We start from the raw sequence: 25300 nt of genomic DNA on the forward strand, positions 1-25300 counted from the left end.
CCATTAGGCTCAAGAACCATCGGTTCACAAGACTACTTACTTTACATAAACATAAAGTCTTTGAATAATATAGCACAATAATGGCATTTATAGTGAATGCCTGGATGTAAGAAGGATGCATCCTTTCTGCTCCCACAGTATTTTGCAGTGGCTCACATTTGGTCCACAGAAAGAAGATCTGAGAATGTGTTGAAGGCACATGTAGCCATATGGCCATCTACTCACCTATGGTTCACTAATGGTTCACATTGTTTGTAACTATTTTATAGTGTATGGAAATGTAATGTGTGATTCTTATGCGATTGTACATGCTATATAAATATTGCCTTTTTGTGCAATGTTTGACACCTGACACCACAAGCAAAGCCCCTTCATGAAAAATTATCTTAATTCTTGATATTGAAAGTTCCAGCTCTGATCAGACAATCCAGAAATAAATATATTTGTATATTTAATGTGTGTCAGGTGTTTATAGTGAGGCTTGAATACAAATGAGACAGTCAAGATTCCACGTTCTTTATTTGCTAAGGGCGCAATGCTTTTTTTGTTATATTTCTGTGCACAAAAAACCTCACAAAGTGAAAGTTCACATCGCGACTGTAGCTCCAGAATTCAACGTCACACCATGGCCAAAACAAAAGTCGGCAAAAAACAGGGCGCAGAACTCTGTACAGTCAATATCTTCTTTAAAAATAACACAAGGACAAAAATGTTCCTCTTAAATCAAATTCTATTATTTTTTAGTGAAATACAACAAAATAAATTCTATAAAATAAGAGCAAAATATTTAAATATAATACGGTGGGCAGAATATTTTCATTTGCAGGAGTATTTGGTATATTTTAGACAAAAAAATCCAAAAAATACACGCATTCAAGTTACCAATTAAATACAGTATTTACTGATGTTTACCTTTTACTCCTAAAGAATTACACTTTACTTAGCTCAAGTTGCAACATGACTAACCAGCCGATATCTTATGGTACAACCCTGCTGTGTGCCCATTCTCCATGGAGGGAAGGGGAGGTCTCAGACACCACAGCCCAGGATCAGTAACCCTCCCTGGGCAGCAGAGAGACACCCAGCCTGGAGAGCTCCAAGGAACAATGGAAGCCAACAGGCATTTGTCTGTCTAAAGACTAGGCTCTACCAAGGAGAGACAGAGAAGCAAACCACACACAGTCTATTATACACCAGGCAGCCTGGCATAGCAAATCTGTTGCATATATGTGTGTTTTTCTTTTTCAAAATTCCTATAGATGAAAACTAAGCTGTCTATCCCACCAAAAACTGACTGCCGAATGTGAAGTTGGAGGATTATAATAATGTGCAATTGAAAAGCCACTTATTCTTACATTGGTTCAAAATATCGCCCTCAATGTACAAGGGGTAGATGAGTAAAAAAAAAAAAAAAAAAAAAAAAATCCGAAGGAAGTCCCCCACAGTAACTGAGGATTAAGATGTTGGTTGTTATGGTCACAAACCTTCCCTTGGGCTACACTATTCTGGTGAGAAGCCATGCTAAATGTTACAGCATATTAACTAGAGCTTCAAAAGGATTGAATTATTTACCAGAACAAAAAAAAAAAAAAAAAGAGAGAAAGGCAATGAGAGTTTCAGAACAATGTTGTATCACCGCTTTTTCACATCAACCAAACACCGTAAAAGTTCACCCAACCAGTCCACATCTCACACTAAAACCAACCCCAGCAGTTGATTTGGCATGGGTCAAGAGGTTGCCAAGGAACTTAATAATAATAATAATAATATTGATGATGTGTCCTCCTAAAGATGAATGACCAGTAACCATCCTATGGCAGACCAAACCTCACTGCTGAGCATGGGTGACAAAACAAAAAGGAGTTGTTTGTCTTTAAGTGTTTTCTTTTTGTTTTGTTTTTTTGTTTCTTATATCATCCATTTTGTTTCTCATTAGATCTGCAAGATCTCCCAACAGCAAACCTGACAAAATTACACTATCAGGGGATTTTTGAACAGTCAAAACATTAACATACTATTTACACCTTTTTGTCATGTAGACAAGCGCATCAGCATCATCAGGCCTGGGTAATTTGTATATGTTTATTACAACACTATCCACTCACTCCTCTCTGCAGCTGGCAGCAAGCCCCAGTCTGCAGGGCAGGCAGCCCCAGGGAAGAGCGCCCCCCCCCAGGCTGGCTGCAGAGAAGCGGGCTGGTGGGGGAGAAACTCACAGGGGGGGGGGCCTGGAGAGGAGCTGTGAGGCCCTGCCCTACCCTGCCCTGCCCCTGGAGGTCAGCGAGAGAGTGTCCCGATGAGGAGCCCGGTCGATCAGAGGATGAGAGGAGAGAGCAGGACGATGGAGGCTCGAGGCACGGCAGGGGGGGGGCCGGTGTTACTCCTTAGGCGGGGCAGGCGCTGGGGTGGTGGTGGAGGTGGAGGTAGGGGTAGGGGTGACCTCCTCAGTGCTCTCCCAGTTCTCTTGTGCTCGTGGACCTGGGCTGGGGGTAGGGCCTAGACCTGGACCTGGGGTTTGGGTAGGCCCTGGGGCAGGGGCAGGGGCAGGTCCAGGGCGCTGGGGGTTGTTCATGTGCTGAGCAGCTGGGCCTGTGTATGGCTGCCCATGGGGGTGGTTGTTCTGCTGGAGAGAGGAAAACCAAACCAGGTTTTAGTGGAACTACTGATGCCCTATGACACAACATGTCTGCTGTAATATGCCTCTGTACATTAGTGAGGCCATGTACCATCAACACTATCAGGGGTCTTCTGAAGTTAAATTGCATAAAAAGAAGCAGTTCTACTCTTCTGCATCTAACTGTCGGCCATTAGAATCACATAACAGAAAAAGGTGGTGTCTGTGATTGTACCTGCTGAAACTGTGTCGTCCCAGGAGAGTTTGGGTAGAGGGAGGTGTCTTCAGGAGGGGAGGAGTCCTGATCACCAGGAGCTTCCTGGTCATCGGGCTCCTGGGAAACATAGAAAACATATTTTCATTCCTCTTACCTCTCAAGCTAACAAAACATTCCTATTCAGCTGCTAGTACAGTATAGACCAATCTCTCACTCTAAGTGTCTATTATGAGTCTACCATGAGACTATGTAGGAGTTCCCAAACTATAAGATTGCTACCATATCAAAGGATTGAGAAATAAATATAAAAAGAGAGTTAATTATGTGAGTAGGTGTAGGCCACAACAGAGTTCATCTACACAGCAGGAGGGATCTCTTGTTAATGTTGTTGTTGTTGCTGTTTCCATAGATCTGAGGGGCTCATACTAGATTGCTGTTCTCAGTGAGTTTTATCGACTAACATCTTTGACAAGATAAAGTCATAGAAGAGTGTCGCTGTGTGTTGGTGATTTGTTCTGGTTAGAGTGACAGGGTGACAATACAATTAGTTACACATTAACAGGTGACCTCTGTATTAGTGATGACAAACATTGTCAAATGTCCTGAAAACATGGTATTGTAATGAAATGTCTAACAAATAGTAAATAAAGTGTATATATGGCAATGTTTCAGCTTTAAACAAAAGTGTGTGTGTGTGTGTGTGTCTGTTAACAAGCAGTACATGAACATATTCAAACAAATGGCTGATGCAAATTAATCACAGGCTGCTCTTACTATACTGCACAGGCCTGATCTCAACACAAAAACAACAACAGCTCTTGAACACATACAGTGACACACATCATCAACGGTAGCAATTCATACACTATAGCCAAGGCTTAGAGTTTTCGATCATGTGTGTGCGTGGTTGACTATATACCAGTTTGAGTTTGCTTTGGGGAGGAAGAACAAACCGTTGTCATGGATAGAAGTTCAGATGGGGGGACTGGCTCGGGGGAAAGTAAGTGCTGCTTTGGATAACCAATGAGACTGCGCTAGTGGACTGTGCTAATGAGACTGAAGAGACAGAAAAAGTCCACTCCATGTTTGCTACTTCTAAATCAGATACTCAATGAAGCTTTATGATGGTACAATGCCATCTTTTGTGTCCAGCTCCTGTGCAACAGTATGTTTGTCTCAGGCTGTGTGTCTGCTATAATGGCTGTTGGGTCACTGTGCTACTCTAACACCACGCCCTGTGGGCCACCAAGAGGAGGACGGAGGATGGCGATAGGGGGCAGAGGAAGCGTGCTGCTGGGGTTATACAAGTCTTACAGTGTGCTGCTGCTGTCCTGTCCCTTCCCCTGGCAAAAGCTGCTGTGGCGAGGACGATTTCCGCATGGCCGCATCTTCTTCAGACACCCCCTCGTGCTTCGTTAAGTGACACTATTTTGAAATGGCAGTTAATATTACAGATAGACAAGTGTGGACGCTTCAGATGGAATTCCTTCCCCAAGTCTATGAAGTTTATAATTTGTATCATTTTGCAAGTTATGATAAAACATGCTAAACATTGCTTGTATGTTGAGGAAATGAAAGACCTCAAGTTTTTAACAAAAATAAGAGAAATTATATTATGAGAATACTTAACATCTTAGCTTGAATTCGTATACATTAACAGGGGGAATAATCTGGAAATAAAACTATCGAAAACTCAAAGCCATACCTATAGTAAAAACATGCAAACAAATCTAAAACCATACTCCTGCAAATAACAGCTTTTTAGACAACCTCAACTGGAGCTACACTTGAAGCTAACAATACTTAGTACACACAAGGTTAAACTGCTAACTTTAAAACACAATAAGGAAGAGTGAAAAACAAAGGTGGTTAGCAACATTGTCAATTTACACAACAGATGCAAACCATACAGACCTAGAGGCTAAAATGCCTTGACTTATTGAGTTATTGCCAGATATCAGCGAAAGTAAAAAGTACATAACTTGGAAAATAAACCTATATGGACATATCTACCTACTTCGCTATGGTATTTCTATACTTTCCATGGTTCATCAACTATGTATGGCAGCAATGTTAACCTAATGAGCTAATTAAGGAATAAGGACTCATTTGACTTAACTGAATGACTAGTTCTGAGCCATAGTCGGTCCTGTCTGAGAGACGGGAGGCTGAACACACAGACATTGTCAACATGGTGCTGCCAAACCGCTTTCTTTTGGGACTATCGATACTGGCATCAATCCATTTCTCAACTTCTGCCATGCACTTGTGTTCAATAAGAGTGTATTAAGATAGGGTGTGTGTGTGTGTGAGTGAGTTCATCAAATCATGAGGCATTAGGCAAAGTGTTACCTCCTCGGGGCAGAGTTCGCAGGCCTTGGCCAGGGTCATGCGTGCGCTGTGCGAGCGCTCCAGGAAGTATCCGTTGGAGGTCTCGTTGCTCTGGACGGGGGGGGACCAGTTGTTGTAGGTGTACTGGGGGTTCCCCGTGTACGGCCTCCGCTCCAGCTCATCCCCCAGCCACTCCACAGCCCACGTCCACTTGCGCTTCAGGTCCCCGTTACTCTGTACACGCACACGCACACACACACACACACAGACACAGACACAGACACAGACACAGACACAGACAGAGTTACTAGTGATCAGTACAGCCAGAAAGACCAGAACAGGCACATTTCTGAATAAACAGCGATACTGACCGATACATAAGATTTAGACACAGGGGAGGGAGAGGTGGAGAGTGTGTTGCCTGAGCGGTACCTGGAGGATCTGGTAGGCCACAGAGCAGTTGCTGAAGAGGGCCACCATGCATTTGATGCACTGGTAGGCCCGTTTCTGGTAGTGGTTCTTGGAGCGCTGGATGGTGTCAAACAGCCCGTCCCGGTCATCAGGGATCCCCTTCAGAACGTTGTGGATCCTACAGAGCCAGGGACACCACTTATAATCAACCAGGGAGAAACATGTGGGAGTCAAGGTCGAGAGGACTCCTTCATTGGTTTAATCAACACACACGCACGCACAACCCCACCCACCCACCCACTCACACACACACACAACCCCACACACACACACATACACACACACACACACACACACACACACACACACCCCCCCCCCCCACCATTGAGGTGAGGAGAACACGTCCTTTACAGGACAGGGTTAGGGTTAGAGAACAGTTGACAGTCTGACCTGTGTGTCTGCCAGGAGTCCTCGATGAGCAGGATCTGCAGCAGCAAGTCCAGGTAAGGCCTCAGCTCGTAGGTGTACGAGTACGCCACCTGGGGGGACAGACACGGCTTAGACGGCCAGATTACCTCCTTCTGCAGACTTTGACAGTCTTGCGTACTGGCATTTTAACCCCCCCCCGCTCCCCCCGTTTCATGACAAACATGATATTGTGAAACGTAGAGGGAGATCCAAGTCAATTGTCTGGTTCCCTCACCTGCCAGAGCAGTGTGTAGTAGAGGAGGCCGTGGTCAACCCCTTACCTGCCAGAGCAGTTCGCTGAGCACAGTAGAAGAGAACTGGGGGTTTTCCCAGCAGCTGAAGCGCAGCAGTTTGACCGTCTCCTCCGAGTTGCTACAGTCCTCGATGATCTTCTTCACGTAGCTGGTCCTCACAAACAGGATCTCGCCGACTAGCTGCTGAACGGGCATCACAGGGGTAGTCAGGTTGGCGTCGCCGTACGGGTTGGGGAGAGGGGGATTGCCTGGAGAGAAAAAAAAAGAGAGAGAAAGACAAAAGATCACAGTCAGTGTTCCACTATTGTCTGTGTGGTACTGGGGTCATGAAGACTAGGGTTAGGCTAGTCGATGACCTTTACCCGCCCCCCCCCCCCCCCCCCACTTAACCTTTGACTCCTGTCCACTCACCGTTGATGGAGGACTGCATGCGTGGAGACACGTCACAGCAGCGCACCAGCTGGGAGACCACAGTGTAGAGCTTGCCCAGCTCAGCGTACTGGTACTTGATGGGGGGGCCCGGGCCCTCGTCCAGAGCCACCAGCATGAAGGTCGCGGGAACACTCAGCTTCAGGAGCTGGGTCTTCTCTGCCAGGCCTGGGGAGGGAGGGAGGGAGAGGGGATGTGAGGAGGTGGGGGATATTCTGTGCATCCCTTCTGTCTATATGGTGCAATTGTGTGTGTGTGTGTGTGTGTGTGTGTGTGTGTGTGTGTGTGAGAGACTGTCAGGTCCTTACCCAGGTTGGCGTACATGACAAAGAGATTGAAGTACTGCTGCAGGTGCCGGCCGTGTTCAGACACCTCTCTCCTGAGCAGGTTCAACACGGCTCTCAGCAGGTGGTCACTTAGACTCAAGTTATCACAGGCCTGGCAGAGACGGAAACAAACACTCACTAAGTCAGAAGAACGCAGGCTACAAATCAAGACAACGGCCCACAGCCGCACACACGACCAAGGCTTTACTAAGCGGTTGCCCAGCTGTATACACACTAGCAAAGCACAGCATATGAAGCCACGTGGTTAGCGTTTACGCTATAATACGACTACTATACAGAGCATATGAAAAGCTACTATTTATTTATTTATATCAGCAGCTCTGATCTCGGTACCATATCCGCAAACTTCCACATGGCCAACCGTCCACATGGCCAATTAGGTACTTGATGGGAAAGCTGTTACTAGGTGATGCAGCCCTTCGGCCCTTCACTCTCTTGCGCGACAGATGTTCAGTGTCGTTTCTGGAGGCCGGGTACTACCCACCTGTGTGGAGGGGCCGGGGGAGGCGGTGGGGGAGGGGCAGGGGCCGTCTTGCAGGGAGAAGTGTGCGATGAAGACGATGAGTTTGGCAAACGCGCCCCGGACCTCCGCACTGGGGCACTCCAGCAGGTACTCGGAGAAGCGGTTGGTGTAGGCAAACAGGACGTTGTGTGCAAACCAGTAGCGTACATTCTTACTGTGTCTCAGCAACACGCAGAGGGCGTCATACCTGGGGGGGGGGGGGCAAGAGGAAGAGAGTGTTAAGGATCACTCATATCTGGTCAATGTGGAAAATCAACAAATGAAAGATTGAAAAGGGTAAGAGAAACCGGTAGCCCTTCACTTACCAGTCACTGGCGGGACCCCGCACTACTTTCTTAGTGTGGAACCCTGTGCTGAAGAGGAACCGAGCAGCCAGCTGAACACTAGTCATAGCTATCTCCTCAGCTTCTGGCAGTAGATGGTCTTGTCCTGGTCAAAACAGAACAGAACAGAGATCAGCAGTCAGCGCCTCATGGTGAGGACAACACGCCTCTAATAGCATAGGAAAATCAGGGCAATGGGGATAGCATGGACTCCATACTACACAAAAAAATAACTAATCAGTAGTATAGGAGAGATCCAGTGTCATTTCTATCAAAATAGAAGCATATAACTTAATTAGCTTGAATTGAAATGGAAAATGTGGACATAACAGTGGCCTTTGCTAGCTGCTCAAGAATGCTTAGGATGATTATGCTCACGATGAGCTGGAAGCATTTAATCCTAACCAAGTGCTTTTACACTGATGTCTACCCCCGTTGTTCATTTCCGAGTGCAGCACATTGGGGCATGGCTTCATTAATAATGCATTGGCACATATTAACTTCAGATGCAGATAGAAACTGCAGTTCACAGCAGCTGATATTCACCTCCACTATATCTTACACAACCCCATTTAATCTAAATCTCTATGGAGACGCTGTATCTAGACGACTGTATCAGCAGCAGAGTGTGTGAGCGGAACGGGGACATTTTGAAGTTGAAGTGTTGGCTTTTTCTCTCACTTCATTCTCACTCCAGTACCACTCACCTCACAAGCTCAGGGCAGCGATTTTGAAGAGGATATGGTCTGTTTTTTTTGTTTTTCTTACTTCACTATTCAAATATTAGTTGCATGTTCATAATATATGGTCACAAGAGAGAGGCGCTCATTAAACATGTAAAACGAGTCTTGAGTGGCACCATTTCCCCCTGCGAGCGGTGAGCGCAGCGGGGAAGTGGAGCGTTAACAAGTCCTCGTGAGCGGCAAGTGATTTTTCCAACTCCTCGACTCTGTTCAAATGCTCTGATCACCAGCAATAACGTTATATGAAAGGGGAACGTCCGTTCAGCGGTAAACAGCAGTGATAAAAAACCTTTTGAAATCATCATCATCATTATTATTGCAGGAGCCTTAAGGTACGACAGTGTTACGGAAATTCACGGTACAGAAATGAAAAATAATAAACATTTCCCAGTTAAACGAATCCCTTTAGGTTATTTACACGACAGCAAAGTTAGAAACAGGAGTAAAAAGGTCACTCTATATTGTCTGTGATTCATCGACAATTACATACCTGGAGGAGGGTTTAAATAGACACTGTTACAGGTCAGAAGTTTCTTAATGAACTGGAAATATTCCAGGCTGTATTGCATACGGTTGTGCATGAACTGCACGTTCTGCTTGCGCACGCTGCACTCGATGACCCCCGGCATCTTGACCTGGTGGGGCTTTTGGGTGGACGAGAGGGTGAGTTCCGAGATGTACTTCACCAGCTCGCTGTCCTTGTCCAGAGAGTCCATCCTCTCGTAGAACAGGATGTAGGCGTTCCACCAGCGCTTCTGCCTCCTGTAGGACATCCTCTTCATCATGTGGTCGAACACCTCGCCCATGTACTCCCCGCCGAAGCACTGGTTCTTCATCTCCTCCTCGTCGTCCATCTTGCACTCCGTCACGTCGCCGTCGTCGAACTTGTACCAGCGGTTCTTCTCGCCGTCCCCCCCGTTCCTCTGGATGATGTAGGAGTAGTAGTGGCCCCCGCTGGCCTGGCCCGAGTGGACCAGCACCCCGACCAGGCGGTACTTGGAGCTGCCGGGGGGCTCCGGTTCCGAGGGCTCGTTCTGCTGGATCACCTGGTTCTCCGGGTTCACATCGTCCCCCTCCAGCTTGGCCACGCCCGCCACGGTGTAGGGCTCCATGTCCAGCTCCCGGGGGAACTCGAAGTAGTCGTTGAACTTGATGGCGCACTCCCTCTCCCAGTCGTAGTCGAAGCGCTTCAGCTGGATGGCCAGGACCGGGGGCAGCTTCTTGATCAGCAGGCGCTTCACCGTGTCCACCTGAGGGGAGACACACAGACACAGACAGACACAGACACAGACACAGACACAGACACAGACAGAGACACAGACACAGACACACAGACAGGTTAGTACGCTGGGCTTCAGACTGACCTGGTGAAAGGCTACTCTATAAAACAGAATCCATGTCAGTAACTGGGCCTAGTGAGTCACTCTCACCTTCTTGTTGCACTTCTCACAGTGGTACGCGTTGGCCCCCTCCAGGAGGTCTCCCTTCACATACTGTTCCATGGAGTCCAACAGGTTCTGATGGTTTCGGATGTCTACATTCAGCGTGGTGAACGACTCCTCACACTCATACCTACAGAACACATCCACATCACCCCAAAGTTAACACCGCAGCAGGCTCACTATGCAATATATGCAGGTATATATTGAAGGTTATTCATCAGTAGATTGATTGATTTCATTTGGATAATGACAAAGGTGTAGTTACCTGTGGGGACAGCCCTGGCAGATCTTCTGGTCAGCGAAGGACCCTCCCAGCACCTTGCTGAGCATGGCCGGGTGGCCCAACGCCTTCAGAGCCTCATCCAGACTGTCCACTAAAGAGTTAAAGAACTCCAGGGCGTCGTGCTGCTCCCGCAGGTTCACTGGCTCACCCCATAACCTAGAGAGGGAGAAGAAGAGAGAGGGGAGGGGCGGGGGGCAGAGAAGGAGGAGATGGGTCAAGATGGGGGTGCAGCAGAATGGTAAGGAAAAAGCAGTAGGGACATGTGGAGCATGGTTTTGCATTGTGGGTTTTTCTTCAAACGTTTTTTTTTGTTACTTTATGTCAGTCAGACAGAAACATTCATCGTACCTGAACTGCTTCCAGAACCCTCTGGGAACATAGTACTGCAGCCTGGAGGCCGCCAGGTGGCCAAAGATCACCTGCAGGTGGCGCAACACCCCGATGTTGTACTCCTTCCTGTCCTCCGACTTACTGAGCGAGGGCTTGTCGTCGAACTGATGGTGGTAGCTGAACACCTCGTCCCGCGGGTCGACGTTACTCTGTGGAGACGTCGATGACAGACAGGCTCAGTGAAAAACAACACGGATTGCAAGTCAAACGACTAGTCTAGTTCTCGAGGCGTTTCTAGAAAGCTTTGTCTTAAAGAAGCCACAATATGTCTCTAGTACTATTAGTGCCCTCAGCTCCAAGCTCTGCCTTCACAGCACGTGAGCCTGGAGCAGGCTATTTTGTCAGTCACTGGATGCTGAGAAAGGATGAAACTCGTCATCGGGCAAAAGCCGCAGGCTCACAGACGTCGGGAGTTAGGAAGGAGCAGTTATTTTAAGCTGTAGGTCTAAAATGTCTCTTCGACAAAAAATGAAGTGGCATAATTCAGTGGTTCCCTTTGATGTTTGAACACCATGACCCATCTAAAGCCTGCTGAATTTTCTTGACCCCAAAAAACTGCGGGGACTTGGCAATGACGTACTATAGAGATATGAGCACTCGCACGCGCACGCGCACGCGCACGCGCACACACACACACACACACACACACACACACACACACACACACACACACACGCTACCTCATTCTCCTGCTTCTCGTCTCCAGACATGTCATCGTCCACGTCGCTGCCGGTGCCCTCGATGGCCAGGATGCCGTTGCGGATGGGCGGGATCATGTAGAGCTGCTGGATGACTGAGTTCATGTAGCAGGTGGCTCCGGCGTTCTTCAGACCCACAAAGCCTTTAGTGGGCCGGGGCCCTACAGGGGGCAGGTACTCCCACTCTGTCAGCGCCTCGCAACCTGAAAACGTAGAAATAAAAAAACATGTTTAGCTATTTAAGACATAAATCCTTCAGCACTCGTACATTTACATTTGACATTTAGTGGATGCCCTTTATCCAAAGCGACTTACAACAAATACATGTGTCTAAAGTAAGTGAATCATCTATCAGGCCATCAGTCATCAAAGAAAAAGAAATCTATGCTAGGACCAGGGGCAGTCACAAAGCTAGAAGAAGGAAAGGTTGCACTCTTAGGGGAAGCATGGTGCGAGGGTAAGTCTACTCGGGTTCCTTACCTAGGTAGTACATGTCTGTGAGAGTTTCTACGATCTGCTTCAGGTTCCGGACACAGCCGACCGCTAGCGCCACCAGCAGCTCAAAGCCGGCGTTGATGGAGGCCGGGCTGCTGCAGACAGGGATGGCCTGCTCTGTGGGGAACTCCCCACTCTTCATGAATTGCAGGTACACATTCGACGCAGGGAAGATGAAGTCATCGATCAGCTCCTGGAGACAAGAGGAAGGAGCGGGGGGGAAAGGAGGCTCTGAACTGGGGTGTCCATCAGAAGCAACTAAACACACCATTGAACAAAAATAACATTTGGAGGAGGGACAATTTCGAAAGTCCGACACTTATTTCCGTTCGCCGTGTGAAGAACATCCGTCAGAATGCTATGCCCTATTTTTTACCTTGATGAGGTTGGCTCCTCCCTTCTCACAGCCGATGTAGTACTTCTTCTCTGGGGTCTGGAAGGCCAGCAGCTCCTTGGTGACGCCGATGTGGCCCTCCAGGATGGTCTCCTCCACTCCCGTCTCCCCCGTCCTCTTCACCTCATCCTGGGAAAACATCAGCACCATTAATCAACTCTGGCGCACTCTCCCGGAAACCGGAAACTCAACAACGAGCGGAGCGCAGTTTGCAGCCGTTCGGGCCTGATCTTACCCTGATCCTTTTGAGCCAGTCGATCTCGTTGTTGAGGAGCACCTCTGCGTTGGGCAGGTTGATGTTGCTGTTGTAGGCGTAGTTCAGTAGGTGTCGGAGCAGGGTGAAGTAGTCCCCTGCGTGCTTGGCCCGCTCCTTCGCTGTGCTCTAGAACAGTCAGACAGAGAGGAAATCAACACTGGCCTCTGAAGGCTGGGTGCTAGTGTAGGGTGCTAGGGTGCTAGTGTATGGGTTTGCAGCACTAGTTGCTGTCGGGTTTTTATTCCAGCATGGGGCTAGGGTTGCCAACTGTCCTGTATTAGCCAGAATGGCCCGTATTTTGGGCTGGATGAACATACGGGACCTCCCTAGTCCCGTATATTCATCCAATCACGGGCTCCCTCATGCGTATGTATAGCGTAAATGCGCCAACTCTTGGACCCCCCCCCCCCCCGCCCTGTGCAGTGGCACGCCATCTTTTGTCCTGTATTTGGTAGTGAGAAAGTTGGCAACCCCTACATGTGGCACACATTGAAGTAGCTTTGGATAAAAGTGTCTGTTGAAACACAATACAAGCACCCCTGTGGATTCTTACCCCCAGGACTGTGAAGAGGAGGGTGATGAAGAAGAGGAGGGGCCGGTGGCCCATACAGCACCTGGTGGCCATGAGGAAGAACTGCTCCTGAGCCATCTGACGAACTGACCTGGGAACAGAGACAGAGAGGACCAGTTACAGCAACGCATTGTTACCACCACAAACACCGTCCACTGAAGGGGTTGTGGCGCAGTGGTCATCAAACCTGACCCTGGGGCTGCAGACTTTTTGTTCCAGCCCAGCTCAATCGTGCTTTTTTTATGAGCTCTAACAAAAGCCTCTAGGACCACGGTTGATTGCACACACCCAGTCAGAACCTCTGTTCTCCACACACACACACACACACACACACACACACACACACACACACACACAAACACACACAAACACACACACACGTACGTACTTGCTGTGGCAGTGCAGTAGCAGGTCAATGATGAAGGTCTGCCAGGCCTTCTCCTTACTGAGCGTGTCCAGGGCCGTGGGCAGCAGGGCGAAACACAGGGTCATGACCTCCAGCGCCTCGCAGCAAACCTGCTCGTCCTCCCCATCGGGCTCCTTACCCGCGTTCGTCTGGCACAGGGGAGAGAAGATTCACAGGGATGAGTGACGCATAAACCCAATCCCATTTCACCATTTCACCTCTTGCCCCTACCACTTAGCCCTACCCTTCTATTTTGTGCGTTCACGTGGTAGGGAGTCCCGATTGTTGTTGGAATGGAGGGGTAGGACGAGGTGGTAGGGCTACATGGCCCTCCAAACAGAGTTTTTTCAGAGGCACACTCCAAACGGAGTGTTATATTAAATCTCCCAGAATGCCTTGCGAATCATCGGCAAGATAGTGGCGAACGCACAAGCAACAAAATAAAACCACAAATGTAATTATTTTCTTCGTTAATAATAAAGATAAAAAAATTATGATAACCATCGTATTAGCTTAGTTTAAGGTCATTTCAATGTATTATAGACCTTTTCTTTATAACAAACATAACCAACAAATCGCTAGTATGCAGATGTCTCTAGCATAGCTAATGTCTAATTTCCCCCTTTGATGGCATGTCCAGCAGCAAAGTTGTTACACTTGTTACCGCTCCTCTAATATCAGTGCAGACTGGCAGAGTAGGAGCACGGGTTGCTAGCCTACAGAGCACCGCTATTCTGTCATGAACTGGCCTGGTAATGAAGCATTGTTCTTTTTTATGTGATGACTGGATTGATCGATTGATAGCGTGAAACGTATGAACCTATGTTCCCCGGTCCTAAAAAAGGGTCCTATGTTCCCCATTCTCATGGGTATATCTCAGCTATGTTTTCCGGTCACTGTGTTGTGTTTTTAAATAATAGCCTCAATTCCCACTTCTATTAAACGGATGAATATTAAATGAATGTGTATAAACTAGATGCCTATGGAACGAAAGATCGAACGAAACAACTGTTGAAATAGGCTACATTTTTGTTACAGCTGAAGTGCTCGCTAACGACAATGATTTTATAGCAGATCTACAGTAGACTAAAGCGGGAGCGTGTCAATGTTCCCACAGCCTTATGTTTCCTCAGTTTGACCCTAACCCTAGTAGTTACTTGGCTTGAAAATCTTATGGAAAACCTTATGGAAAGAGGGATCGAGAAGCCTTTTTCGTGACTGGGGAACATAGGACCCTTTTTCAGGAGTGGGGAACATAGGACCCGGGAACATAGGGATGACCCCGATTTCAACCACTACCCCTTGTACTCTGTTCCGAGAGGCAAGCCGAAAAGCGAGTGGCATTCGAAAACGAGGGGTAGGGGTAAAAATAAGAAATGGGATTGGGCCATAGACACACACCTAAAACATACATATGGATGTGCACACAAACACACTTGCGCACACACACAAACATTTGGACACAAAAACAAACACACAAAAGCAAACAGACAAGTAGAAAGTAGAATATATCCATCCACACAAACAAATGCAGTGTTTTGATGTTTTATTCAATGACTCAATTGTTTTGAAAACTAAATTCACACTCAGCAGTGTGACTTCCAACGCCAGACTCGCTGATGCTTCTCGCAGCAGGCAGCAGGTGCCCAAAATCAACTAATTAGTTAGTCATCTCAGCGCGCTCATAATCTCATCCTATTGACTCCACATGGAGGCAATTACCAGTGTACAACACACACACACACACACACCCACACAGTGTAACAACAGACCTGTGAGTGTAAATGCCAAAACAAAAACATTTCTTCCAGACAATGCACAACCAATAAACTGTATACACAAAATAACTACATGACAGCACACAACACTTCACTATTCAGATAAGCTAAGAACACCCAACCTTACCTTCTCATAGATCTTGCTGATGTCTTCGTTGGAGCTGAAGACCAGTTGGACGGTGCCGCAGCCTGACGCCCAGACGATCTTCTGCACCGCCCGGATCACACAGATGTCTGGGATGTACTTGGATGCCTGGAAGAAGTTCTGGAACAGAGCACACTCCCGTTAGAACAGATATTACAGACATTACTACGGCATATCAATCAATATCTGGCTGTTATATATCCCTGCACCCCTCCCTCCCCCCCCCCCCCCCATACTGTATCAATTTTGCACTCTCTCCTTAGCTCTACCCCCCTCTTGTCCCCACGCCCTGCACCCCCCTGCTCCAGCCCCCTGTCACCTCGTCAGAGATCTGCTGGGCCAGTCGTATGGCCACATTGCGCAGCATGCACTCAGAGGCGGGGTTAGGGATGTTCTGCAGAGCGCTCTGGAGGACCAGGGCCTGATCGTGAGTCGCCTGGTTGATCTGCAGGGGGAGAAACCAGGAAGTGGAAGAACATCCAGGTCAACAACAGGCGGGCTTGGATGTCGATGCAATCTGAGGGGGAGGGGGGGGACTGACCACAAACCGGTATAACAAGAACGTGTGTGTGATAGAGAGAGAGAGAGGAGAGAGAGAAAGAGAGGAGAAAAAGAGAGAAAGAGAGAGAGAGAGAGAGAAAGAGAAAGAGAGAAACACAGAAAGAGAGAGAGAGAGAGAGACTAACCGGTGAGACAGGGATGGTTCCCTCTGCGTTGGGCTGGCAGGCTTCTGCCACCGCCTTGACGTGACCGAAGCCCACGGCGGTTAGCAGCAGCTTGGCAATCTTCAGCGCGTTGAGGTAGGCCCCGCGCCGCGTCTCCATGTCCGCGCTGGGCAGGAAGTTGTTCCTGGTGAGCATGCTCAGGACCAGGGGGAGTCCGCCGCTCTTCAGGAAGTTGTACTGGAAGTCACTGGCGTCCTCGCCCAGCGTGGCGCTTGCTGGCATAAGTAGAGCGTAGACCACCTGAGGAGAGGGTAGATGGGGGGGGGGGGGGTTAGCCATACACACAGAAATACCAACACAAACAAGTATACAAACGCGTGGCACACACACACACACACACAGCTACATTATTGTACACAAAACCCATGTGACAATGTTCCACATGGACATCCACCCACCTCTATGAGGTAAAGCACTTGTGAGGGCGAGGGGCCGAAGAAGCGGGAGTCCAGAGTGGGGCTGAGGCTGTTCTCCCCCAGCTTGGCGTGGTCCAGACACACGGCACGCAGGTTCTCTACCGTGGTGTTATCTACACACACACACACACACACACACCATCATCAGTCAGGAAAACACATGGCAAGGCCACGACTACTAACATGTCTAGCAGCATCAAACAGTACTGTCTTTACAGTATCACATGAATACAGCAAATCATGTATGTGTGTGTGTGTGTGTGTGTGTGTACCTGGGGGCATGAGCTTCATGAGGACCCTGGCTCCGTCTCGGAGCAGAGGCATGTTGAGGCTGCAGCCCAGGTCAGCCACCTGCCACAGGAAGGAGATGTAGCGCAGGTGGAGGGACATGATCTGGAGGACAGGAGACACACAGGTTAGCACTGGGCTCAGCTCCACTACAACTTCACAGGTAGTCAAGTCTCTTAGACTGTTTGTGTGTGAGTGTGTGTGTGGGGGTAACTCACCACGCCGGGCAGGCAGCTCTCCACCTCCGGGTTGGGCCCGTCGCTGAAGTGGTTGCCGTGGTTTCCAGGGGAGCCAGTGGAAGAGTCTGAGGAGCTGTCAGGGCTGGAGGGCATGTTGGCGCTCACCTGGGTCAGCTTGGCTGTGATTAACTACACACACACACACACACACACAGCCACAGCCACACCCACACACACATGAGAGGATGTAATTGAAGACATCTCCAAATACAATAAAAAGTCAGGAGAGACAGACACACAACGTGCAGGTATTCTCCACTCTTTTAAATTAAATGATATTCTCTAATCATAACACATAACAGTTATTTCACAGTTCTCATCGTGCCATCACTAGGCCTATAACAATTATGAAATAATTGGCAATTATTTGCAATGGCAATTTATTTGTCTAATGGCAATCTTGACTGTGCTCCATTATCTGGGTCACATAACAGTGAGACAATAATATTGTTAATCGCAATTATTTCTGAGACAATTAACTGAAAGCAACGTGTTGAATAGTCCCAGGCCTAGCCGCCACGCTCACCGTCTTGTCTTTGAGGTTGAGCTGTCCGATCAGCTTCCGGTCGTCAGCCGGGTCCACCACCTCCCCGCCGATGAACAGCTCTATCTTGGTGTGCGTGGCGTTGGCCTTGATCCGGGTCAGGATGCCGCGGCGCACCGAGCCGATGGTGTCGTTGGTGTGGGACCAGATGTCCAGGTCGTCCACCTGGCGCCCCTGGTTCGGGAAGCGCACGATCAACGTGATGTGCTTCCCGCGGAACGCCCTGAGAGAGGGAGACGGTGACACACAGAGAGAGAGAGAGAGAGAGGGAGAGAGAGAGAGAGAGAGAGGGAGAGGGAGAGAATGGGGGGGCGGGGGGTGAGATGTGGTCTCGGTATAATAATCAGGACAGCTAGAATGAAAGTTTCATGCCTCAAGAACAGTCTGTGTCTGTCTGTCTGTCTGTCTGTCTGTCTGTCTCCTACCTGGACATAGGCAGTATAGTCCTCTCCTCGTGGTAGTCGCTGTCACACTCGTTGATGTACTCCTTGAGAACGGTGAGCACCCGCACCATGCGGATGGCCTCCTGCCGGGCGCAGTTGATGCTGTCCTTGTCCCCGTCCAGCACGCACAGAGTGTCGTAGGACGCCTTCAGACGGTCGAAACACGACTGGATGAAATCCTCATGGATCTCTACCTGCAGGGGGAAAAACACACAAGAGGACACACTCGTCAGATGTGACAAGAGCACAACCTGGTGCTACCGCTTGACCTCAGTGAGCAGGACAGACGGCATCTGTTATCGCACTGGGACAGACGGACAACGAGGGTACCTGATTGACTTGTAGTTTTGGTCCGAGGTTGGTGTAGATCTCCTTCAGCAGGTCTATGGCTCGACTGGCGATGTCATCGCTTCCTTGAATTACGACCTGCAGAGGGGGGGGGGGGGGGGGGGGGAATACAGGAGAAATCAATGTTTAGCCTCTGGCACTCTCCACCCTATTGTCGGTAGTTTTTGTTTTTGTGTGTGTGTGTCCTATCCATCACACTGTAGGTCACAGGCCTGGAGCCAGTGAGAGCTATGACTCATCATCTCCAGGCTCATTAATAGGCCGCTGGACAAGCACAAGTGCATTAGCCTACAGTCTTAGGGTTGGATGTTACTGTGTGTGTGAGTGTGTGTGTGTGTGTATTAGTACAATCAATAACATCAGTGCATTTAGAATGTTTCTTGCTTATTACGTCATGAAATATTCACCACCATAAACTCTACATGAGGAAGTATTATTAACACAACCCCTATTGTGTGTTATGCATCCACGTGTAAAATATCCTCATTCCTGAATGGGTGAGATGGTGGCCACTGGTGGGTGTTCAACAACCACTCAGGTTTCATCCCCCTGATAGGGAGGACTGGATAGACGACACATCCAACCAGTACCACAGCAGCTCACCCACAAGCCTGACTGTTCCTGTCTTGATGTCATGAATGTGTTTTTACATTGGGTAAATTAAAGGGATTATATAGCAATGTAGGTCACCAAGATAAACAGCTGCATTCAACTGGGTCACTCAACGCCCCCCTAACCCGTACATACGTACTAAACCTATCAGTTATAGCAGCTCCTGATTACAATCCCACTGGCGTCAGAAACAACAAACAGATACAGCAACACCCGGGGCTTATATATGGAAATGACAAACTTGTGGACCATGGCAGCACAAAAAATAAAACTAAAAATAAAGTGCGATGAGATGATGGAATTAAGTTTTGCATTATCAAGCAGCATAGGGGCTATTGCACAACGCCTACTCTGTGTGTGTGTGTGTGTGTGTATGTGTGTGCGTGCATGCGCATGTGTGCATGCGCGCGCGCGTGTGTGTGTGTGTGTGTGTGTGTGCGTCTCCACACACCCTCCAGAGGTAGTCCAGGCCTATGAGCTCCAGGTCGTCCATCATGTAGGCCCTGCGCTTGGCCACCAGCTTGCCCTCCCGGCAGTTGACGGCCTTGAAGAACCTCTCGAAGCACTTCATGCCGTTCTCCGTCAGCAGGGCCGGGTCCAGCTGCAGGACGTTGTTCTCGAAGAAGTCCTTGTTGATGTCCGGGTCCAGGTCCGGCTCGTCCCCCATCAGTTTGGAGTACCTGTCGGTGCCAAAGACAACCTCACATTACACTCAAGATTAAAGAGAAAACACACACAAAATGTTATCATTGATGATAGCCCACTAATACATAATTTAAAAAGTCTGTTTAACACACATATTGGAAGTATCATCACATACAGGGTGTTATGGTAGAATGCTGTTAGGCTACGCTAGAATGCCATCGTGCTCAGGCAGAATGCTGTTGTGCTATGCTAGAACGCTACGGTAGATGACGGTGAAGAGCGGGTGTGTTTACAGTACCATTTGAAGCAGGCCTCGCGGTCACACAGGAACACGGCGTTCTCCGCCAGGCACTTCCAGATCTGCTTGGCCTGGGGAGCGCACAGCCACAACTGGCCGTCCTTCAGCAGGAACCTGGTAACGCAAACAAACACATCCATTAACAACCCAGCTCTGAAAGGCAGCGGTTTGGTTCCCAAATGTTATTGCATTACGTCCCCCATTAAGCCTTTCAAATTATTTATGACCCGGGGAAAATAGACTAATGTTTTCAACCACAACCCAGGTCTTTAGCCAAGGGCCGAGAGGCACGGGCTTGCAAACCACCATTGGGTTCGTCCCCGACCATTGAGGAAACGAGAGTCACTCACACTACTGTGACTTCTTGTTTTGTGGTCATTCCGTAAACACAGAACGCGTACGGTTCCATTCAGGTCGTTGGGTTCGTATAGAAAACGAGAGAAGCGCTGACGTCATACCTCAGGAAGTTGAGTCTCTCCTGTACTTCCTGTACGTGGCTGTAGCGGCTCCCTGCCCTCACCGTCTGAGGGTCAAACTCGGCCTGCTCGGCTGCAGAAACCACACACACACACACACACACACACACACACACAAACACAAAACAATGGCTCTTACATAATCATCTACGCCAGTGCTCAAGGTGACGTCTCTCTGTAAATATCAAGAAAGTCCTGGCACTCTGAAACATGGTTGAGATGTCCCCAGGGCACAGGCGGAGCGGCCTACCTTTAGAGAACTGCCTCATGGTCTCCATGTAGGCTGACAGGTTCTCAGCCACCAGGGTGACCAGGGCGTGGTTGTGCTGCAGCTGGTTGATCAGGTCATGACGGTAGAACACATGAGGACTCCTCTGTGTCTGACTGTAGGGGATACAGAGAAAGAGGTGCAATTGGAGGGAGAGGGAGAGCTAGGATGTGTCAAAAATGAGTACAGAACATCAACCTTACATCGCCGCCCCGCCCCCCCCCCCTCCCACTTGTACAGACAATGATTGTGATATCTGTAGAATTAGTGAATTTGTGGGTTTGTTTGTCTGTCTGTAGCATAAGGAAAGCAGTATTGGTTCCAGCATTCTAACAAGTAACCCATGATCTGTGTGTTTGTGTGTTTACTTGTGTATCTAATAAAAAGAACAGCAGAGGAATCTTAGTTGTTGTAAAATCACTAAGTTGTTGTTTTTGGAAATGTGAGTAACCGCCCCAGAAATGCCCCCAATATGTCGCCCTGCAAACAGTCAGTGATTAGAGCTGAGAGGAGCTGGTGCAGAATGACCACGGCTGTCTCAAACGCCACCCAATTCTCCCTATAGAGCACTACTTAGACCAGAGATCTACACGGATGTGGCTTTGGCCAAACGTAGTACGCTATATGGGGAATTATGGAGTCGTTTGAGATTTGCCCTAAAAGAAGTTTGCTGAAGCAGATTTATGAATGTAAACATTATAGATCTGTTGTAACAAATCGGGAAAGAACAAAAAATTAGACATTTTTCACAATTTAAAAATGGCCATAATATCCCCCCAAATTAGCTGTCAACTTACCCCGCTAAGTTCGTTTGTATGTTAATAGGCATTTTCTTTCTGAAAAACAACAGGCATGTGGGCTACATATTTGCTGCATTTACTAGAAGTACTACTTCAGTCACGTGTCAATTTATGTTGTTAAAAGCGGCATTACAGCAAGTCAACAATATTTCTATGCTACTCTGAGAGCAGTGTTTAAGACGTTTAGCATAGCTTTGTATGTTTTAGTCTTGAATGTTCCCTGCCGGATGTTAGTGAGAACAAACTGAATGGCAAGGTCACCCAGAGTGTTGACAAAAATGCCCGTTTTATAAACAGTTGGCATGCCTCAGCTCCTCTGAAAATGTGATTAAAATGCCTGGGACATCAGTGTGTCAACTATGTGAAAAATGAAGGCCATGCTTTCTTTTAAGGTTGTTCAGGCATAGTGTAACAGAACATAGCTACCATTCTGAGCCCAGCACAAAGATTAGCCTTATTCTGGGGGGTGCGATGTTTAGAACATTGACGTTTAAAACATTACACACATGCAGACAGAAATGCATTGTATAGAGCTGACACAATTCCTTATTATATGATAGAGAATTGTGACTGTTCAACAGATCACTTTTCAATCTGGGACATTGCACCCTCCAGAGAAGACCAATCTTTCCTCATACTGTTCTGTATCTGCGTTTGAAGTTGTCCATCACTATCACGGTTCATGCTTAACAGAAATTCGGGAACTACATTCCCTTTTTCAAGTCCCAGGATGAACTTTGACCCTGTCCATCTCTTTACCTTAGATTCTGAGGAGCTTCTCCGAACAGGCTACAGATCTCTCTGATTTGCTTTAGTGCAGGAATCACCCATTTGTCATTGGTTCGCAACTCTTCTATGAAGCGATCTATCCACTGGATCTTCTGCGTGTCTCTGTCCTACAATGACCCAAGAACAAACAAGATCAGTAATCAGTAATAAGTAAAGTATTATTATTTTTTTTTTTAACACGCATGCACGCGCAAGCTGGGACCCTCTGTTGCCTTTGGACCAAGTTTGTCCAAAGGATTCAGTGTCTCCCCGTCTTGCAGTCGTAGTGCTGTGTACCTGTGAGCAGCTGTAGTCCAATATCTTGATGTGAGCGCTGAGGGCCTGGTCCATGATGTCCACAGGCACGTCATCACTGTGTGCCAGGTTCCACAGCAGGTTGAGGACCTTGTGGGCCATCACCCCATCCTTGTCGTCCTCCGCCAGACGCCTGATCAGCTCCAACAGCTTCTCACGCTGCTTCTTACTCGCATTCGTCCAACTGGCCTGCGCAGGGCACACACACATCATCAGGGGATTAGCACAGCAGATTAGAGGGTCTGCGCGTGCCTGAAATCTTGGCCCGAGCCCGGTTCAAGCCCGTGGCATTCAGGCCCGGCCCTACCCAACGAAATCTAGCGGTTTTTTAATAGATTTTTACGGTGGGAACGCTACGTGTGTCTGCGTCAAAGAGCCCGGCCTGAACCCTATCTATGCCAAATAAAATCGTCCCAAGCCCGGCCCTAATTGGTTCATGGCGTTGGGCCCCATCGGGCTAGCAGACCTCGACATCAGATACACACGTCTGTGTGTTTGGGCTATACGCTGTTCAGTGACGACCACTTCAAGCTAGACGTAGTGCAGCTCAAGGGTAGGTCTGCGCAAGCTCACTGACCAACAGACAATAACAAGAACATCCTTTATTATTTTTTGCAGTTGGAAGTTGCAGGTACGATACATTGATCAGCATCTCTTGTTGTTTACATCATAATTCATCAGTAGTAGTTAATCATAATTAGTCATAGATCACAAATGATATACAAATAGATCCATACTTATAACAAATGTGCAAACAGTGCTGGAAACTGAGTTAGAGACAGGGTTCCTACAAGTTTCAACAAGTCAAATTTAATACAATTTTTAGACCTCTTTGGATATAATTTTAGACCTATTCGGAACGCCATATGATAGCTTTTTGTCATCTCGAGGTGATGAAATTAGGGATTTCACTGCCATACAGACAAAAAAGGAAGCAAATTGGCATTTTTTGGGGTTCCAGGCTTGATTAATTTCCGCGTTAATAGATGTGGTCGGACTGATTTCCTTGCAGGATAAAATGTTTAAGACCTAGCACCTAATTTTTAGACTGAATAACTGACTTTTTTGTGGCTTTTTTAGGCCTTATAAATTGGATTGCTAGATTTGAGACTTTACTGCTTTTTAGGACGAGCGCGGGAACCCTGTAGAGAGCAGATGGACCAACCAACCACTCACCTTGAAGCAGTCGAAGAGATGGTCGAGCTGCTCTGGTGAGAAGTCCCACGCCAGCTTAGCTAGGAGGTCATGAACGTTCTTCACAATGGCCTCATGTTTTCCAGCCTGCGGGTCAGATAACAACGACAACAACAACAACTCTACTGGATTAACATCATTCCTGAGACAATAAAGATAAAGAAGATGAACTGCCACATAAACAGCATTTTATCAGCACAGAAAACCCAACGACCTGTAAATGCCCCAAGGTGAGACATAATATTTCACGCATGCAAACACACACGCACGCGCACGCACACACGCACATTACCTGTGCCGCCCAGATATTGTCCAGGTCTTGCATGGTAAGAGCTTTCTCCTTGATGACGAAGCGAAGGATCTTCTCCAGTTTCTCCACGTACTGAGGCTGGTGCAGGCTGTCCCTCAACACGATGGACAGGATGTGGTTCTGCTGGATCCACTCCTGACAGAGGGATGGGGGAGAAGAGGTTATCAGAGGTAATTGGGGTCGCGAGAATTCCATCATAGCCATTTGTGGATGTGTGCCGAGACCACTTGCGAACCCCTGCGCTAAGCACTTTGTGACACACATACTTGTGAAAAGCAAACAATATTTGATAGACAGACGTGCATACAGACATATAGCCAGACAGACGGCTTAACTCACCGCCATTCGTTCTGCAGTGAGCCACTCCTCCTCCTCGGGGTTGCCATGCCGATGTGTGTAGTAGGACACACTGGAGATCACCTTGTTTACTTCATTTAGTGCATTCATCTTGCCATTAAAAGAGGAAATTTGCAATAACCTGAGGATGAAAAGGTAACCGACAAAGATTAGCATCTTAATTATCAAGGATTAGTTTTTCTTGTAAGTGATCAATATTGCTATTGTGTGCATGTTTAAGTGCATCGGTTGCTCGCCTAATCAATGCTGGAAAAAGCAATAGCCAATTACAATATCGACTTGTTCACTGGGGGGGGGTCACGTGACGGGAGGCAAAACAAGGATGCAATTATGTTTGGTACCAACTCACCTAAGAATCATTTTTAACCTAAAAATCTCTAAGTTTTTCACTGTCTCCTCCTGCCCTGGTACTCGGGAGGCCAGGTTCTTCAGGGACTTGATTATCATGGACAGTGCGTCGTTTTTGGCTTCATTCTTGGCCTCCTTTTTCAGCTCCTCATCTGTGAGGTTCTCCAGAAACTGAGGAACCATCTCAATGACTGGGAGGAAGTACTTCTTCACGGTGTGCAACGTGAGGAACTCGTAACACTGGCCGAAAGGCCTGCAAAAAAAACAAAACACAGCTACTTGTAAAAGACTTCCAAAAAGCCAAATTCTGACTTAAATGACGATGTGGTGATTTTCCACTGGTTGGAGAATATGCAGAGTTACCAAACCTACAGTAACACTCTTAAGA

The 25300-nt window shown here is 47.9% G+C and overlaps 1 protein-coding gene across 2 annotated transcripts in view; it reads right to left on the reverse strand.

The window, feature by feature from the left end:
* Positions 1-502: 502 nt before the first annotated feature.
* usp9 (ubiquitin specific peptidase 9) overlaps positions 503-25300 on the reverse strand; it is a gene marked incomplete at its 5' end in the record, with an annotated part of 29919 nt that continues 5121 nt past the window's right edge. The window contains 41 exons of one of the 2 annotated variants that reach the window (XM_080535726.1): positions 503-2620; positions 2850-2948; positions 4146-4256; positions 5184-5396; positions 5595-5751; positions 6024-6112; positions 6323-6543; positions 6707-6892; positions 7033-7162; positions 7556-7781; positions 7900-8023; positions 9151-9910; positions 10091-10232; positions 10368-10541; positions 10734-10924; positions 11456-11676; positions 11954-12161; positions 12345-12491; positions 12598-12744; positions 13172-13280; positions 13578-13744; positions 15501-15638; positions 15838-15963; positions 16205-16483; positions 16642-16772; positions 16932-17052; positions 17166-17315; positions 17713-17953; positions 18156-18367; positions 18504-18599; positions 19585-19813; positions 20077-20190; positions 20535-20625; positions 20803-20936; positions 21618-21656; positions 22380-22516; positions 22686-22892; positions 23880-23984; positions 24190-24342; positions 24547-24685; positions 24914-25165. In XM_080535726.1, coding sequence (XP_080391852.1) covers positions 2378-2620; positions 2850-2948; positions 4146-4256; positions 5184-5396; positions 5595-5751; positions 6024-6112; positions 6323-6543; positions 6707-6892; positions 7033-7162; positions 7556-7781; positions 7900-8023; positions 9151-9910; positions 10091-10232; positions 10368-10541; positions 10734-10924; positions 11456-11676; positions 11954-12161; positions 12345-12491; positions 12598-12744; positions 13172-13280; positions 13578-13744; positions 15501-15638; positions 15838-15963; positions 16205-16483; positions 16642-16772; positions 16932-17052; positions 17166-17315; positions 17713-17953; positions 18156-18367; positions 18504-18599; positions 19585-19813; positions 20077-20190; positions 20535-20625; positions 20803-20936; positions 21618-21656; positions 22380-22516; positions 22686-22892; positions 23880-23984; positions 24190-24342; positions 24547-24685; positions 24914-25165 — 7159 coding nt within the window. In that variant the 3' untranslated portion in view covers positions 503-2377. Of the gene's footprint in view, positions 2624-2849; positions 2949-4145; positions 4257-5183; positions 5397-5594; positions 5752-6023; positions 6113-6322; positions 6544-6706; positions 6893-7032; positions 7163-7555; positions 7782-7899; positions 8024-9150; positions 9911-10090; positions 10233-10367; positions 10542-10733; positions 10925-11455; positions 11677-11953; positions 12162-12344; positions 12492-12597; positions 12745-13171; positions 13281-13577; positions 13745-15500; positions 15639-15837; positions 15964-16204; positions 16484-16641; positions 16773-16931; positions 17053-17165; positions 17316-17712; positions 17954-18155; positions 18368-18503; positions 18600-19584; positions 19814-20076; positions 20191-20534; positions 20626-20802; positions 20937-21617; positions 21657-22379; positions 22517-22685; positions 22893-23879; positions 23985-24189; positions 24343-24546; positions 24686-24913; positions 25166-25300 lie in introns of both variants that reach the window. The other variant, XM_080535727.1, reaches the window with a different exon arrangement.

Source organism: Nansenia antarctica (genome assembly GCF_963989245.1).
Source record: "Nansenia antarctica genome assembly, chromosome: 7".
Lineage (NCBI taxonomy): Eukaryota > Metazoa > Chordata > Actinopteri > Argentiniformes > Microstomatidae > Nansenia > Nansenia antarctica.